At 41.1% G+C, this 16,742-nt stretch overlaps 1 protein-coding gene across 2 annotated transcripts; it reads left to right on the top strand.

Annotated features, from left to right (window-relative positions):
• The first annotated feature begins 1,529 nt into the window (after nt 1-1,529).
• Nucleotides 1,530-14,520, top strand: LOC108083388 (probable G-protein coupled receptor B0563.6). 2 transcript variants are annotated; one of them, XM_017179139.3, is made up of 8 exons: nt 1,530-1,715; nt 5,929-6,087; nt 6,885-7,056; nt 9,481-9,634; nt 12,773-12,922; nt 13,040-13,133; nt 13,194-13,857; nt 13,985-14,520. In XM_017179139.3, exons 3-8 carry the CDS (start codon nt 6,910-6,912, stop codon nt 14,105-14,107), a joined length of 1,332 nt encoding a protein of 443 aa, XP_017034628.1. In that variant the 5' UTR covers nt 1,530-1,715; nt 5,929-6,087; nt 6,885-6,909; the 3' UTR covers nt 14,108-14,520. The 2 variants fall into 2 exon arrangements, 1 of the variants encoding a protein (XP_017034628.1); XR_011445608.1 differs by lacking the exons at nt 1,530-1,715; nt 6,885-7,056; nt 9,481-9,634; ... (2 more) ...; nt 13,194-13,857; nt 13,985-14,520 and adding an exon at nt 6,164-6,475 and having other exon boundaries at nt 5,935-6,087.
• The last annotated feature ends 2,222 nt before the right edge of the window (nt 14,521-16,742 follow it).

Here is a 16,742-nt window from a genome sequence, read left to right as displayed (position 1 = left end):
CTTTTGTCGGATGGGAAACGGAAGAAGGAACTGCAGCGGGGTGGCGCACACACACTCTCTCGGATATACATACATATATACATGAGGCTCACACACACAGTGACAGTGGGGGAAAACAGGGTGAAGGACAATGCGTGCATAACGCTTATTGAAATAGTTCACAAGTGGGTTCGACGCTGGCGTCGACGTTGTCCTCATCGTCAACGTGGGCCTGCCAAATGGGCCGAAAAGGGGGGGAGGGCGGTTTATATCCTTAGATCCTTGCAGGCAAGCTGTGCTAACTAGCAAGTGCAGGCGGCATCCTGCCTCCGAGCCTTGCCTGCCATTCAGCACGGGTTAAGACAGCCGATATTTGCAGGCAGGGGCTACAACTGTCTGGGCTTCACACGGCTCTGTCTGTCCCTGCTCCTGCCTGGGCTGCCATTTGCCGTGATTGTCAATACGCAATCCGTAATCCGGCGAAGGCTTAGGAAACCGAAAGAAGATAAGCAGGCAGAAGCTTACCAGCCAACTTTTCCCGAGGTGGGAGGACCAGCTGCCGAGTTCTCCTCGGTGTGGTATTTATATTTGTTTTGATTTCGCTGAGCTGCTGGCTGAGGCCCAACCTGGGCCAGATTGTTTGTCCCTGCCCGCAGGATATGGTGAGCCAGGAGAGAGAGTGACAGAGAGAGAGAGAGAGTGTCCAGCCCACAGTTACATCATCTAAAAAAGAAATAAAAAGAATTTAAATGCAGTTGCAGGAGCAGATAACCATCCTTTTGATCAACCCTCTTGGCAGGGAAATATTTATGGCCACAAATTTCCCCGCTAAATTTCCCAGTTGCCATTGAAAAGCCTAGTTGAAAGCTCGATTGAAAGGGGCCCTGCGAGGCCATAAATAGAGCTGCTTCAGCTAGTTGCGAGTCAGTTGCTCGTGGGCATCCAAAGGCATGGACGTGTCGCAGCAGCAGCAACTGGAGCAACTAAGAAAGCAGCAGCAAACGCAGCAACAGCTTCGATCATACCTCCTTTGTGCATTTTTTTAAACATTTTTTTTGTTTAAGGAAAAACTAAAACAAAAATAACAAAAAATAAGGAAATATAAGGAAAATAAGATAAAAAGAGGATACAAATAAGTGCTTAAAGTTTCAAGTGCGGAGTGCGGAACAGTGAGTGAAGAGGCCGCCTTGCCAGAAGCAGGATTAAAAAAGCGAGAAAGCGAAACTTTTTTTTTGGCGCACAAAAGTAGGCAACATTCGGCAGCCACAGAGTGTGAGTGCAGCCACGCCCCGCGTTGCATTTACCACCAGAAAACGCAATTAAGTGCAGATTTATGTTTCGTTTTATCCACAGCAGCTGGGGGCTCCATCGAGACACTGCCAATTAAAGTTGCAACACACACAGTGACTGCCAAAAACACACGAGACACATAGCACCAGCAGCAGCAGTAGCAGCAAAAGTAGAGGAGGCAACGCCATGGGGCAAGGTTCAACAAGCAGCTGAATTATATTCACGGTATCAGTATAAGTTTTCAAAAAGCGCAAAAGAGCACTGCCACAGTCACTGCCACTTCCACAAAAAGCAACAAATACAATTACAACAACAACTATAACAACAACAACAAGTACAACAACAACTGCAACAACAATAAACACCTACAACAACAACAACAACAACGTGTTGCTGCCACAAAACGCAACGAAAGCGTCATCGCTGCCCTTCGCACGCCTCTGCGGGTAAGTTGACATTTCATTTTCATTTTGAGTGCATTTTCCCAAACGCCCCAAAGCGGGAAACTCCGGACTTTTACCATTTCCACTAGCTCTATGAAAGTGTGTGTTGTGGTGTGTGTGCTGTGTCTGGGTCAGCGCGTTATTACAAGTTATGCCTTGTGCCAAAGGCAGCATTATCCAAGCAGCTCACAGATTCTGATTCAGACACCGATTCAGTTCCAGATTCCAATTCCACAACAATAGGGGGGCGGGGGAGGTTGAAGTTGAGGTCCCTGGGGTCATGCCCACCCCCTCCCCTCTTTGGGGCAAAAGTCACGTTTGTCGACATTATTTAGAGCCAGTTGAAACTGACAAACTCCGGCTGAAAATGGTTGGGTCAAAATGTTAAGCGGCCATCAGCGTGGCATCAGCTGGTAGCAGTTAACAGGATATGATGGCCAAAAAGGAATTAGGCTTTTTTTGTATACATATATACAAAATATATTAAAAAAAACAAGTAAACAAAAAAAAAAAAAATAAAGGTTAAAACTCAAATGTTAAGAAGTAATTCCAGCAAAATGTGAAATTAATTAAACTTAACATGTATTCAAAATATTATAACTAATAAATAGTTAAAAATAGAAAATAATAAATAAATTAAAATATTAAAATTAATTAAAATATTAAATTTAAAATTATTAAGAAATAAACCGCATAAAAAGTCAAAGTAATGTTTAAATCATTAATTTTAAGAACTATTAAGAACAAAAGTGGATAACAAATCGATTCAAAATTAACTTCTTTTGCTAATTTTCAAATTGATAATTAAAAAAAATTTATTAAATAAATACAATAATGTATTATACAATAATATATTACAATAATATATTACAATAATAATATTAATAATAATATTAACAATTTTAATTAATTTTATCTTAATCCTAAATTATAGGAACTATTTCGAGCAAAAACTGATTCAAGAATTCAATTAAAAAATTATTAAAACACTTAACTTCTTTTGCTACTTCCTTGAATTTATAAATAATTAATATTAATTTAATTTATAAATTAAAAAATAAGAAATATTTAAAGACAAATGGATACTTCTTAAACGTTTGGATCTTTTAGGAACCAAAATGGGTAACAAAACGATTTCAAGTTTTATAATTTAATTAAAGTTATAGGTAGACCCTTTATAAAACTTATAAAAAAATATATGTAAATATTAAAAATTTGTAATATACTTATATAAATATATAATATCTAAATTGTAGTATATATATATATAATTTATAAAATATATTATTAAATTAAAAGCTTGGCTAACAAGACCAGCAGGTTGTTTCTAGAGCCTCTCTTCAGATCAGCTCCCACCTTTGATTTTCTTATTCTAAAAAACTTTATTTGGTGACAAGCTGTACATAAAATAAATTCAATTTCAAATTGGGCCAAAACCAAAACCATCTTTTTCATAAATAAAAAAAATCACATAAATAAAAATCAAAAACAAAAACAAAAAACCAAACTCTAGCTATAGCTGCTTTGGTTCTCTGGGTTTGGTTTCTCCCTGTGGACACGCATTTTATTGACCTGCCCGAAGGCAGCGGGGGGAAAGGACATTAAGGCCACACACTTTGCATGTTTATCTCGCAGCGGGTGGCAAGGGGAGGAGGTTGATGGAGCCTGGGAGATGACCGTTAAGCAATTTCGATAACTGCCGGGCGACAACATCAACTGGTCATGCCAATTTATGGCCAAAGTTGTGCCTGCTGCTGCTGCTGCTGCTCCTGTTCCGCTGTGCATACAAATGTAAATTTAAATTGAAAATTAATCGGGCAGCGCAGGCGTCTTCTACAACTCGTCCCGATAAGTTTTCGATTAAAAAGTCGTGAAAATAGGAAAATAAGTAGGGTAAAGCAGTAGCAGCCGAGGTGGCATCGCCTTGGGGTTTTAATTAAAAGCTTAATTGGAGGGCGAAACAAAAAAATTAAATAGAAACGATTGCGTAATTAAAAGCAAACAAAAGCCGAAAAAAAAATGAAAATGTCGCCGAAAAGGTGGACAGCAAACAGAGGCGAAAACAGCAGCAACAACAGCAGTGGCAGCCATGTCCTGCCAGGGAAATTAAAAACTTAATGGCCAGAAAGGACACACATGGGAGGCAGATGGAACAAGTTCATCGTAACGAGAGGAGCGGCGGCGGAGGAGGAGGAGGGTTCCTAATCACCCGCCCAGCCAACAGATTGAGCAGCTTTCCCAGCGAGAGAATGGACAATGGGCCGAGGCCAAAACTTTGGAAATTCTAAACTGAAATTCTAAAAATCTGATTTCAAATTAACAATGAATATCAATGAGCAAAGTCTATATAAAATACCATATATAAAGGCTATAAGAGGTGTTTTTCAGCCCAGGCCCACTGTCCTGTTCCTGACAGGATCTGGGAAATCCACTTAAACTTGGTCTTGAGTTGATTTCCTTTTACAGTTTGCTATTTTTATTATTTTTATATACATTTTTTTGGTAGCTAAACTTAATTTGCTAGCTGTCACACCGTGTGGGTGTGTGTGTGTGTGTGTGTGTTTGTGTGTGGGTGTTGTCATTTTGTGTGTAAATTAAAGTCCCAACGAACACAGGAACAGAATACTGTCCATATACACTCACTCGCAGACATATGGTTGGTAGGATATTCATCTATGTCGCACATCGTTAAGCGCTGCCAGTTTGACTTAATTTGCGTTAAACTTTTTTGTTAAACATATCATTCCCTATAGGACAGAGGAGTAGTGGGGTAGGGAGGGGTTTCGGGGCAGAAAATAACCAAAAAGTGAAGCGGGAAATGTAAACAAAGGCATTAATCATGCCAGCACACATGCGGCAGCAGACAGGGATAGAGATAGATGGATCGCTGGTGTGTGCTGGAAAACCCTCTCTCTCCCAGCAGGTCCATTAAGCCACGCTTCGGTTTTGCCATTTTTCCTTTTCCCTTTGGTCCAAGCTTTATTTTCCTTCTTTTTTTTGTTCTTCTTACATTTCCGTCGGAAGATAAACAGGCAAAGTCACTCTCATATCAAGCACAAAACCCCCCGCATTTCCCATGTTTGTTTAAATGACAAACTGCTGTTTGTTAAACGAATAAAATGAAAAAGCCATGCACAAACTATATGGTATATAGGAAACGAAACGAAAATGTAAAACAAATCCAAAAAGGGGTGGCCAAATCTAGGGGAAGGACCTCGAACCGGGTCTCTACGCTCTCTCTTCTATTTATTCGCCAGGCAAACTAAACCGCAATAACTGTAAGTGCTCGACAAACAGCGGCGTAGAAGAGCTCGAAAACCAAAAACTAACAAGCGACAGTTGACAGTCGACACCCGCACCCACACACAGGACAACCACAACCCATCACCCACCACCCAGCCTTTGACACCCCCTAAAAACCCAGACTACCTTGTCCTGTGTGTATGTGTTGGACTGGTCTGGCGAATTATTATGATAATCGCAGGCATAAATTATGCCAGAATCCAACTCGGACTGGGATTGGGACAGGGACAGGGACAGGGACACACTCACTCTCTGTACAGGTGTACGGTACAGTAAGGATTCCCGCTTTCATGTTGTGCCTTGGGGAAATTAAGTTCGTGTCATGTTTGTGTCACCGCACAAAGCTCTAAACAAGGTGTTCTCGAGTGCCACAGTGCGTATGCGTGATATGCAAATGGCGGCGGCCGCAAAAAAAGCATTGCATACTTGCGGGTGCACTTGCTTGCTTTGCTTTTTGCTTTCGGCTTTCCCTCTTTTCCTCTGTTTTTCTCCTTTTCTCCTATTTTGACAGACACACAAAGCCATTAAAGGAAAAGCTCAGCAGCTCCCCTCGGTGCTTTTCCGACTTTTCCTCTCCTCCCTTTTGGAGCTGGCTCGCGGGCAATTTATCAAATATTTTATACGAATTTCTGCTGCCTGTCAACGTTGATTTTAGCGCTTAGCTGCCGCTGGGAAAATGGAAAATGGTGTACCGAGAACCGAGGCAGGGAGAGTTGGGGAAAATGGGGAGTGGCGCATGACGCGTGCAAATAAAACACACCTGTTGCCGCGGGAATAAAGTGTAGAGTGTGTGTGTCGCCTAATAAAATACATGTGACGAATTTCAACACGGTCAAGCTTCATTTAATGCCTTTCATATTAATGTGATCTAATAATTTCTTTAATTTAACTGAATTTTCCTACCCCCACACAGGTGTCAAGATGATGCCGCGTGAAAGGTTAGCCAGAATTGCAACCAACTCGGCCAGAGCCTGTCAGCTGCAAAGATTCTATGAACCGAACACAGAAGTACGCTGGCCCGTGTACTAAACAAGCTGAGCGGAGTGGCTAGGACGCAGGAACAGGAAACCAGGTACATAATCTCTGGCCAGTCCCTGGTGGCTCTTATCCATCCAAAAAACTTATTTACGACCCGCAATTATTTCCAGCATTTTACTTTTACGTCTCCTCTGGCAGTTGCTTTTCAATTTTTGCCTTGATTTGTTTGTACTGCGCGTCGGCAATCAAAGTCCCAATTGTTACGCCAGCTCCCAACTTTTGCCTCCTTCTGCGCTTTGTTTTTATCGCACAAGTGTACAAGTGAACGCTTCCGTTTCCGCTAGACGCGTCACAGTCACAGTCGCCCGACTCCTCCGCCTTCTCTATTTAAATTACATGGCCATCGAAGGCAGAGTCCCGGCATTCCGGGACATTCATTCGGGCTGGAAGGCCTGTGGGCACTCGGAAAAATTAAGAGTAAAATGTACCTAGTATTTGAAATAAATTATATGACTAAGAGATGCTAAAAAAGGGTTTCGAAATTCTTTTTAAGCCATGGAAAGGTTTCCAAAACTATGTCACAATATAAATCATTGCATACTTTTAGACACTTTTTTAAGCGCTAGGGTTTCCAAATTACTAAAATAAAAATATGAAACCATAAAAGTGTGTCCAAAACTATAACGCAAAATATCTCATTGCATACTTTTAGACACCTTTTTAAGGGATTTTTAAGAAGGTGGATAATAAAAGGTTTTCAAATATTATTTATATTTTTTCTTAGTGTAGAATCCAGCTCTCGACTTTGTACCCGAAATCGTGTTCCGTCTATTTTTACTCGCCATTCCCTTTTTTGCTAACTTACTTACACAAATTAAACTCGATTCACAGCGGCGGCATAACAGAAGCAACTACTATGATAACGAGGCTCTACAATACCGAAGAGGATCCCGCCTACTGCTCCTTCATCTGGGGCTCCAATCTCAGCAGCACCACCGATGTCCTGGCCGCGGCAGGCAACTCCTCGCCCGTCTTCACCGACCTGCGCGATGACTTCTATCGGGTGAGTGCATTCTCCTCCATCCTCCATTCTCGGACCTCGGTCCAAGCTCCAGTAGATCCTCCAGCTACTGCTCCTAACCAGGAGCCAGCAACCGCTGGCAACCTGCTGCGCGTGAAAACTGTTGCCTACTTTCGGGCACCGCGGGAAATGTTTTTCTCAAATGTTTTCAGTTAAACAGCAGGGTCGTCAAGGCACAGTGGTCGGGCCCATAGGCCAAAAATAAAAAAATTGATTTTGAGCTATCCAAGCGAAACCTGGTTTTTCTATCAGCTGATTGTCCAAAGTTTACCATGCAATACGGTCTGCTTGGAATTTCTAACGGGACTTTCTGAAAATAGATTGACAAAAGCGTTTTTGTATTCATGCACTTTTAATTTGTCAGCTGTGGAGTGCACAGACCAAATTTAAAAATTTTAAATATAATATAAAACGCTGTTAAACCAAAAACAATTGGACTGGATATGGTAGATAAAGGTATATACTTTATTTGTACAGAAAAATATATATATAATTTGTGTTGTGTTTCGTGTAAATCTTTGTTAAAAAAGTGCGTCTTTTTAGTTCGTATATGTTGAGTTTACGTAAAGTTTTAAGTATTTTCCCCCCGTTGCCCCCAAATGAAATTTATGTGCCGTCATTAACTAATATTTAAAGATTATAAAAATGTTTACTTTAGCTGCGGCTACCTGCGGCTGCAAATTTGCCATTACAAAACAAATTACCCTAATTTTTTAGCCAATAATCCGGGTTGTAATAGAAAATCGGGAAAAAATTTTAAAAATAAAAAAGTTACCTGAGTATCTCGGGGCACTTATCCTTTAGTGAATACAATACATTTTATTGATATCTGATGTTTTTGTGGACAGTTAGGATAGGATGTACACCGAAAATAAACTTTTTTGTGGGGACTCAGGAGATTCGCTATTACTCGTAAGCATGTAAATATTTTTTAATACAAAAATTTTAAAAAAATTGCTCAAATGTTGTGTTATTATATGGTATTTAATTCATTAAGCTAATTTTAGCCGTTTCGCCACAACATTTTTTTGAAAAGTAGTGAGTTTTGCACCCAATTAACCTTACCCCCCTTAAGCTGTGTAAGTTTGTTGCTGGACAAAATAAACACACAATATATAAGTGAATAATTTTTTTTTTACTTTTGGGCACTTATATTTCACCAACGTTCTCATTAAGAGATCAAAAACTAAAAAATTAAAGTTAGGTCTTGGAAAAAAATGGTTTTATAAAAATGTTGTATGGGAGCTATAAGATATAGAGATCCGATTTTAACCAAATTTGGTAAAAATGCATAAACCTGTACCAAACATATAATCTGTGAAATTGGTTAAGATATCTTGAAAAACAAAAAAGTTTTTCATATTAAGTATTAATTTTTAACAGATTGTTCCTATGGCAGCTATATGATAAAGTCGAGCAATATGGCCAATTTTTTGTGGATATACCTTAAACATTTTTCTAGATTTTTGGTGAAAGTTTCATAGCGATAGCACATCTAGAAGTAGTTATGGCCGCGGCTCCATACAAGCTCGACCACTGTGCAAGGGAGAGGTAGCGGGGAATTGCTCATTTCATGGCACAGCACGTTCGTTCAGTGGAGGAAACAAGCTGCGATGCAGAAGCTCCGTGACCGTATCTAAGATACCGGGGGTCTGCTGGGTTCACTTAACTCTTTAAAGTCCGCCAAAGAATCCTGCCACCTCTTAAATCAGCACGTATTCGGTTGTCCAAGTCTTAAGCTGCAAAAGGAAACCATTGTTTATTCTATTTTCTTTATAAAATAAAGTAGAGTTCAACTGGGCAGGGTTATTTCGTAAAATTCTGCGGCTAAAAGTATCAATCAAGGTATTAGTATTGAGTCTTTACTTTGAATTCAGTTTGAATTCATATAAATTTTATATCAATATGTATATATTTTAGATATTCTTTCTGATTAAATTTAACACATTTTTCGAGTTTTTGAAGCAATTTAAAATTGATGTAATAGAGGTTTGAAATACTTTCTTTGCTATAAAATGAAATACAACAATACATATTTCAAGGAGTTTTCGAATCTCTTCTCATTTACTCCAGCTTATAACAGCTAAAAGCAGTCCGATTTCTGGTTTAAATATCAATATCACATGTTTTTGTAAACCCCAAGAACTAGCTGCCACCTCAACTCTCCCACCAAATGCAATTTAGCCCTGAGTTAAGCCAAAAGTTGGCTGATAGACAGCCAGAAGCTGCTTTTTTGTTTGCAACTTTGACTCAAGGCGAAAATAGGAAATGTGTTTGTGTGTAGTCACAAAATAAAAGTGTCAAGTCGACTATTGAATTTTTATCTATGGCAGGGAGGAGGCCAGCCGGCGATGATTTACGAGCCAAGCTCATTCACCCAGGCTCTGTCTTTCTATCTATTTGCAGGATGTGGAGGATCCGCGAACAGAGTCGCTGAGGGAGTATTGCTATGGGCTCCTGCTGCCCATCATCTGCGCCATGGGCATCATTGGCAACGTGCTCAACCTGATTGTGCTCACCAGGCGCAATATGCGTGGCACCGCCTACATCTACATGAGGGGTAAGTGTCCTTGTCTGGGTACTTGTCTTTTTTGGACTCCTCCTAGGTCTAGTACTCATCCTATACCTAGTGCTTATCCTCATCCTCATCCTTGTCTTCGTCTTTGTCCTCTTTCCCATCTTTATCCTTGTGCTCATCCTCGTCTTCGTGTTTGTCCTCTCTCCCATCTTCATCCTTGTGCTCATCCATGTCCTCTTTCTCATCCTCATCATTCTCATACTCATCCTCATCCTCATTCTCATCCTTGTCCTCTTCATGCCACCAGGAAAGGACTCTAGTCTTTGGTATTCAAATATTTTGGCTTGTCATCGCCAGGGAAAAACTCCACTTGTCACAGAAAGAATTAAAGCTTGCTTTAACTATTTGGTTATATTATAAGTCCCTCTGATGTATGGGTCCCTGATTATATATTTTCCAATTAATTACTGAGTAAATTCCAAGCCAAATTCCCTAAAACAAAGCCTTAACTAGGCACAATATCTATGTCTAGTTGAGACAATTAAATTTGTGGAGTAAAGCCTTGCCAATTCATTTACAGGAAACTCAGAGCTGGCCTCTATTGAGTGCCTAATGAGTTTATGGGACCCTCTTCATTTTATTGTTCACTTTTTTCTGTTTTTGTAAAGAAATACCAAAGAGCGGGTATGATTTGCTATAACCTATATTGAATTTGGCCAGAGACACTCGTACGTCTTCGCCCACGCAAAACATTGAATTTCCTCAGCTTCATTCCGGAACAAAATTTATATATATCTGTATATATATTGAGAGAGAGAGAGAGTGAGGCCTGGGAATTGGGCTTGACTCTTGACTGATTGCCAAATTGAGTTTCGCTTTAGAACATATGTATTCCCCGTTGCCAGGCCAAAGCCATTGTGCCACAGAATTTATTCATTAACCTCGACGATTTCTTAGGAAATTGAAGCTGCCACAATGCTGCTAATATATGCCCCCAAAGTCGAGCTATCTGTGCTGTGTGTGTGTGTGTGTTGTTTAGCTTCATTGAAAGTTATTTCATTAGGCGAGACCGCTTAACCCCGTGTAAATTTATGCAGAGCCTTTGCCTAAGCCCATCTCCCATGACTTTTTCTGCTGTATTAGACAGCATGTCAACTCTATTAGACACCCGCTTTTCTTTATGGCGCTTTAATTGATTAATGAGCTCCGCTTCCTGCCCACTCTTTTGGCCGGGAAAACAGGCAACTTTGTCAACGCCGCCACTTGCTGGTAATTTTTTAGCCTTGACTATCACTCACGGGGAAAACCCCCCGAAAAAAAACAGAGGAGAGAAGCAACACGGAAAAGGCAGCAGCAGGCGTCTCACTTTACTTGTCAGGATAAAGGGGTGGGCAGTGAACCGACATGGGTTATATCCTTTGTGGAATATAAATAATAATAATATTTCAGATCTTCTAAAAACGAACACTGATTTTGGTGTCTTTAATGTTGTATTTTAGATTTTCAAGTACATTTTTTAGAGGTTTTTGGACACTCTTTTAAAATAGATGCTTAATGAGCATGATGCCATGATGCCATGGTGCCAAAATCTGTAAAAAATAATATACCTTGCAAGTGTAAATAAACACAAAACCATCATCCACACTTACAGGCAGATTTAGAATGCCTAAAAAGCTGGCGCTATGCATCTTATTTATATTTAAAGTCTTTTATATATTAAAATAATTAAATATACCTAGAATTTGCTGCCTAAAAACTTATATTTCATATTTTTAGACACACTTTAAGGGTTCTAGATCAACCTAAAACATATATAAACAAAAATAACTTAACATAAAATATTTGTTTTACGTTTTTTAAGCAAAATTTTAATTCTCTTCCCCTTAGCCATCGATCTGATTTAGAAAAAAAAAAACCTATTTAGCTGTAGCCCTCTAGGCACTGGTCCAAATTTCTGCCCCAAACAACTTGCCAAGTTTATGACTCGCTGCTGTGGCTGATCTAACCCGAATTTGGGTGGCCCATAAAAGGGTATATAGAACACCAACAAAGGCAAAGTGGGAAAAGCCCCCTGAAAAATGTGAAAATAAAATGTGAAATGCTTCAAATGTAATACGCATGCTATGCTAGCATAATTGATTGCCCTTTTTTCGACTGAGAGAGAGAGTTGAGGAAAAGGGAAACCAGGAAAATGCAAAGCAAGACAGACCCTTTGGCTAACTGACTTGACTGACTAAAATATCACCCGTCCCTAGCGCTGCTCAAGTGGCAGTAAATAAAAGTTGTGAAGAGCCTCCGCTCTGAGGGCCTGTGTAATAATGACCGAAATCAGAGCAACGCCCCAGTGTGGCTCATTTTATTAAAATAACAAAAATATTTTGCTGCTGGCAGCCTTTTTACTGGCGAAGGACGGCCCATTTGTTATTTGGCGGTCATTGCCACCAAGTAGGGTCCTTACAGAGTCCCCATTTGACCAAGCGATCCCTGATCTGTATTCAGTTTGAATAAATTTATATAGAATCCCGCTCAATCACTGGTGGAGTCATCCTTTAAGACCGCAAAGAAATTCCGATTCACATAACCCAAAAATTGGGTGATGGCAGGACACTTGTCAGGCTTGTCGCACAAACAAAACTGACATTTATATTGATGTGTGTGTGTTCCCGTGGCCAATTAGATGCCCATCATTATGAGAGGATGCTGCTGCTCCTCCGAGCCTGCTCCTCCAGCTGAGGAAGTCATATAGCGAACATTAAGCGCTGTGTGCACAGCAATTTGGCGGGGGCACGGGGCACACACATGATATTAGTAATAATGTAATTATATGCTCATAAACAAAATAATAAATCAATAAACAACGCACACACACATGTGCCGCCAACACAAGCGAAAGTTATCAAAAAAGAGAGAGGAAGAGGGGAAGAGAGGGAGGGCGGAAGCCAAGAAAAGGGGAACCGGAAAGAAAAGCCATTCATTTGGCCCGCAACTCTCTAGTGGCGTCTGTGTGCATGTGTGTGTGTGAGGACACTTCCTGTTGCCACATGGCTGCGGAAGCGGCGCCATAATTATGCCATAAAGTCAACCATAAAGGACATTTTTATAGATTCACCCCCAAAGTTAATCCCATTGTTGTTCCATGACCTTACTCCTTGCTCTTTGCCTTCTCCGCCACCACCACAGCCTACTCCACGGCCGCCCTGCTGGCCATTGTGTTCGCCATACCCTTTGGCATCCGCATGCTGGTGCACAAGGATCGAGGACAGTGGGAGGAGTTTGGCCCCGCCTTCTACACCGCCCACTTGGAGCTTTATCTGGGCAATGGATGTTTGGGTAAGTTGCCCTGCTAAAGGGGCGCAAACTGGCTGAAGCTTGAGTTTAGCTTTAAGCTCGGGTTTTTTGGTTAGTATTAGTAATAGTTAAAGTATCCTTGTTTTGATACCTATTCAGGCGTGGGAGTAATGATGCTACTGGTGCTGACCATCGAGCGTTATGTGTCCGTCTGTCATCCGGGCTTCGCCAGGCCCGTGATGGGACCGCCAGGGTAAGCGTAGCCTACAGAAAGCCAGACTCCCTCTCATCTGTTTAATATCCCCATCCCCAGAGTTGTGGTCTTTCTCACCTGCCTGGCAACGGTGATTGTCTACCTGCCAAGCATCTTCCGCGGCGAGCTGATCAAATGCATCCTGGGCTCCAGCGATGTGTACGTTTACTTGCGACGCGACAACACCATTTACCAGCAGACCATCTTCTATCGCATCTACAAGATCATGCTGGAGGTGATCTTTAAGTTGGTGCCCACCGTGCTCATTGGCGGTCTCAACATGCGCATCATGATGGTCTATAGGCGCACCTGTGAGCGTCGCCGCCAGATGGTGCTCAGCCGGAGCCATGGTCATGGCCATGGACACAGTCACGCCCAGGGTCAGGCCCAGGGACATGCCCATACCAATGGCTATGTGAAGGACGATGATCCGCGCAAGTTTGCCGAGGAGCGACGACTGTTCCTGCTGCTCGGCAGCACCTCGATCCTGTTTCTTGTATGCGTCTCGCCCATGGCCATTCTCCATATGACTATCGCCTCGGAGGTGTATCCGAGCTTCCCCTTCCAGGTGTTCCGGGCCAGCGCGAATCTGCTGGAGCTGATCAACTACTCGCTGACCTTCTACATCTACTGTTTGTTCAGCGAGGACTTCCGGAACACCCTCGTCCGCACCATCAAGTGGCCCTGGCTGAAGGGCAAGTTCTGCCATCAGGCCGAGCACGAGGTGAGTGCCAGTCCGCCGGCGACCGCCGGAACTGTAGCCGTTGCCGTTGCCGTTGGCCATGGAACTGGCCCTGTTTCTAATCCACAACCGATTCCGGCGATTCCGGCCGTGACTTTCACCCCCGCAGACCCCGAGGACCACGCCCGGCCTCCCAATGGCGTTCTTCGCTAAGGTGGACACCAGGGACAGGGCCCGGCACAAGCATCACATCACCACAACGTCGGCCCTGGGAAGATCGAGCAGCATTTAGCCACCGCCCAAGCACATCCAACACCACCACCACCACAACCCATCCGCTATCCGAGATCCAATCTCTGAAACTGAGCTCTGAACCCTGAAAACCCACTATCCCCAAGTCCCAGGGCGCCGAGGTGTGAGTCCTTTTGCCTCTCGCGGGAGAGCAGCTGCATTCATGTGTTCAACAGCATTAAATACGATATACGATAACGATAACGATAGCGATGATGACGATATATGATATATGATGATGATATATTGATAACCAAATACTAGCGCCACGCATTGCGAATTTAAGTGTCTATGTATGTGTGTTCCTTAAACATATAACTATTCGTAAATGAATACAAATTTTTTTTTGTAGGTCTAGGCTTAGTGATACAGCTTAATCGAGAAATCGAAATAATCGATACCATGAATAATCGAAAGTAAAAACATTAATAGCACACTACTCAAGGCTAAAGGATCTTCAAGATGGCTTCGGTTACATAGGTATTGCAGTGTTAATAGGCCTAAACTCACTTACAGAAATACTCTATCGATAAATAATCGATAGAGCAGAGAAGCTGGGGGAAATATATCAACCAAATAGCTATGTATGTATGTGTTGTATGTCGCTCCATAAAGGTTTAAGCCCGTTAATAGCCTTACAGTTGCAGCTAGCTAGGCATTTAAGATGAAAATATATCTCCAAGATAGGCTAATATAGGTGTCGTAGAATCCAGATACTCAACATTTGCTTGCCAACACAGAGATGAAATCCCAGGCGTGTGTATAATCGAGAGGCATTGCTGCAGTTTGACTGTCAACATGGACTCTTCGGATGACGACATCAAGGATATAGATTGATGCAAGTGTCTTAGAATCAAGATAAATTAGACCTAACTTATACATGAAGGAAAGAATGTCGTCAATCGATCGAAAGCGTTTATAATCGCTAGACGAAAGGAGCGATAGCAGCACTTGGTAGTGTCGCAGGATCAAGATACATTTGCAAAGGGGAAATTATCAGAAGCTACAGTTTGACTAGAGAATGAGATATCTCAAAGATGTCTTGGTAGATGTCAAAACTTGTATTCAAAAAATTGTTTATCGGAATGCAAAAATGCACTAATCGATATACAGCCTAAAATAATTGTCGTGCCACAAAGAAAATTCAATAAAAATTTCGGATAAATAAGCAGGCGATAATAATCACCTGTTTATGTATTTAAATAAATTAGCGAAAGGATTAGTTGACTTAAGAAAACAGTTGCATCAGCATCATGGTATCCGCGCACCGTTACAGAGTCAACAGATTCGATAGGCCTCAATAACCGACAGAAAATTGTTACCATCGATTGGCAATTAAGAGACAGCGATCACTGGAGCCAGTTACTTAAACACTTACTTACTTAATCGATCGCATGCCATAAGAAATATCGAGCTAGTATACTCTAGTTTTAGATACATTTCACAGAAAAAAGATAGCTAAGAATGGATAGAAGGATAGAATAATAGTGAAAAAGAGGGACAGGCAAAGAGAGAGACAGAGACAGACGACACTGACACAGCGAGAGAGAGCGAGACGATGATGATATACAGACATAAAATAATTATACACACTTGCATATATGTGGACGATATTTATGTAAACGACGTATTTATATATACACAGGCCTAACTTTAAGCAAATATATTTATATATGCATATATGTATCTATTGATTATAGCATTTAAGTGCGTGCAAGAGGAGTCCCAGTTGGATCCTGATGCTGAGCCCCTTCGTCTGACGAAACTGTATTGAATTGTTGCGTGAATTGAGATTGAATTGTTAAGTTAATTAATTGTAGTTGCACTAATTATAATTATACCCTAAGTTCTAGCTTTACTTTGTGGTCTAAGTTATCTAAGTAGTCAAAGCGGATCAACATTAAACATTTGCCCCGCCCTTGGTTGTCAGCAGAGAAGGGGAGGTCCTTTCCCCGCCGCCCGGACGAGGACTTCAGTCCAGGCAAGAGCCCCCATCCCCATCTCCATCCCTACACCCCTTCCCCTTGCAGCACTAGTAGTGAACTTTACTAAATGTGTGTACCTAGGAATTAAACAAAGCAAAGCAACCGAAACTGTTCAAGGAAGTCTATATTTACCTTTTGTAACGAGAGCGCCAGAGAGAGCGGAAGCGCACTAGCCCAAGGCCAACCCAAGGATCTGCATGAATTTAAACTTAAATATATCTAAATGTACTTGACTATTTTCGGAGCAGTGTAGATATTGGCCAAACTTTAAGATGTTCGGAGTAAGTAAAACCAAAGGCAAAGCAAGGAATAAGATGTGCAGCGGTCATAAAAATCTAAAGATAAAGGCAAAAATCGTATGCCGTTACGCATCTTATAATATAAGTTAATTGTCTTTGAATAAACTGATTTTTGGCAATTTATGTAAATATATTCTTGATAATATTCGAAATGAGTATCAAAACAAGAGATATTTTTGCACAAAATTTAAATCAAATTCACCTTTAACTTTTAAATGGTACCTTCAAAATTCAAAATAAAAAGTTCGCTCTTCGAATAAAAATTTCTAAAATTTTAAATGCTCAAATTTTAAAGCTTAAAGTGTTAATGGAATTCAAGAAACCTTGATCTGAAGTTAAGACAACTGTTATA

This window comes from Drosophila kikkawai, chromosome X, assembly GCF_030179895.1.
Source record: "Drosophila kikkawai strain 14028-0561.14 chromosome X, DkikHiC1v2, whole genome shotgun sequence".
In the NCBI taxonomy this organism is placed as follows: domain Eukaryota; kingdom Metazoa; phylum Arthropoda; class Insecta; order Diptera; family Drosophilidae; genus Drosophila; species Drosophila kikkawai.
Note: the sequence above shows the minus strand (reverse complement) of the source record. Positions and strands in the feature narration are given on the sequence as shown.

Bases quoted from the DNA above. Each gene is read 5' to 3' on its own strand.
- LOC108083388 (XM_017179139.3), top strand. From the start codon at position 6,910: ATGATAACGAGGCTCTACAATACCGAAGAGGATCCCGCCTACTGCTCC. The intron at 9,635-12,772 runs GTAAGTGTCCTT...CCACCACCACAG, and splicing joins CGCCTACATCTACATGAGGG to CCTACTCCACGGCCGCCCTG. The intron at 13,134-13,193 runs GTAAGCGTAGCC...CCCCATCCCCAG, and splicing joins CCCGTGATGGGACCGCCAGG to AGTTGTGGTCTTTCTCACCT.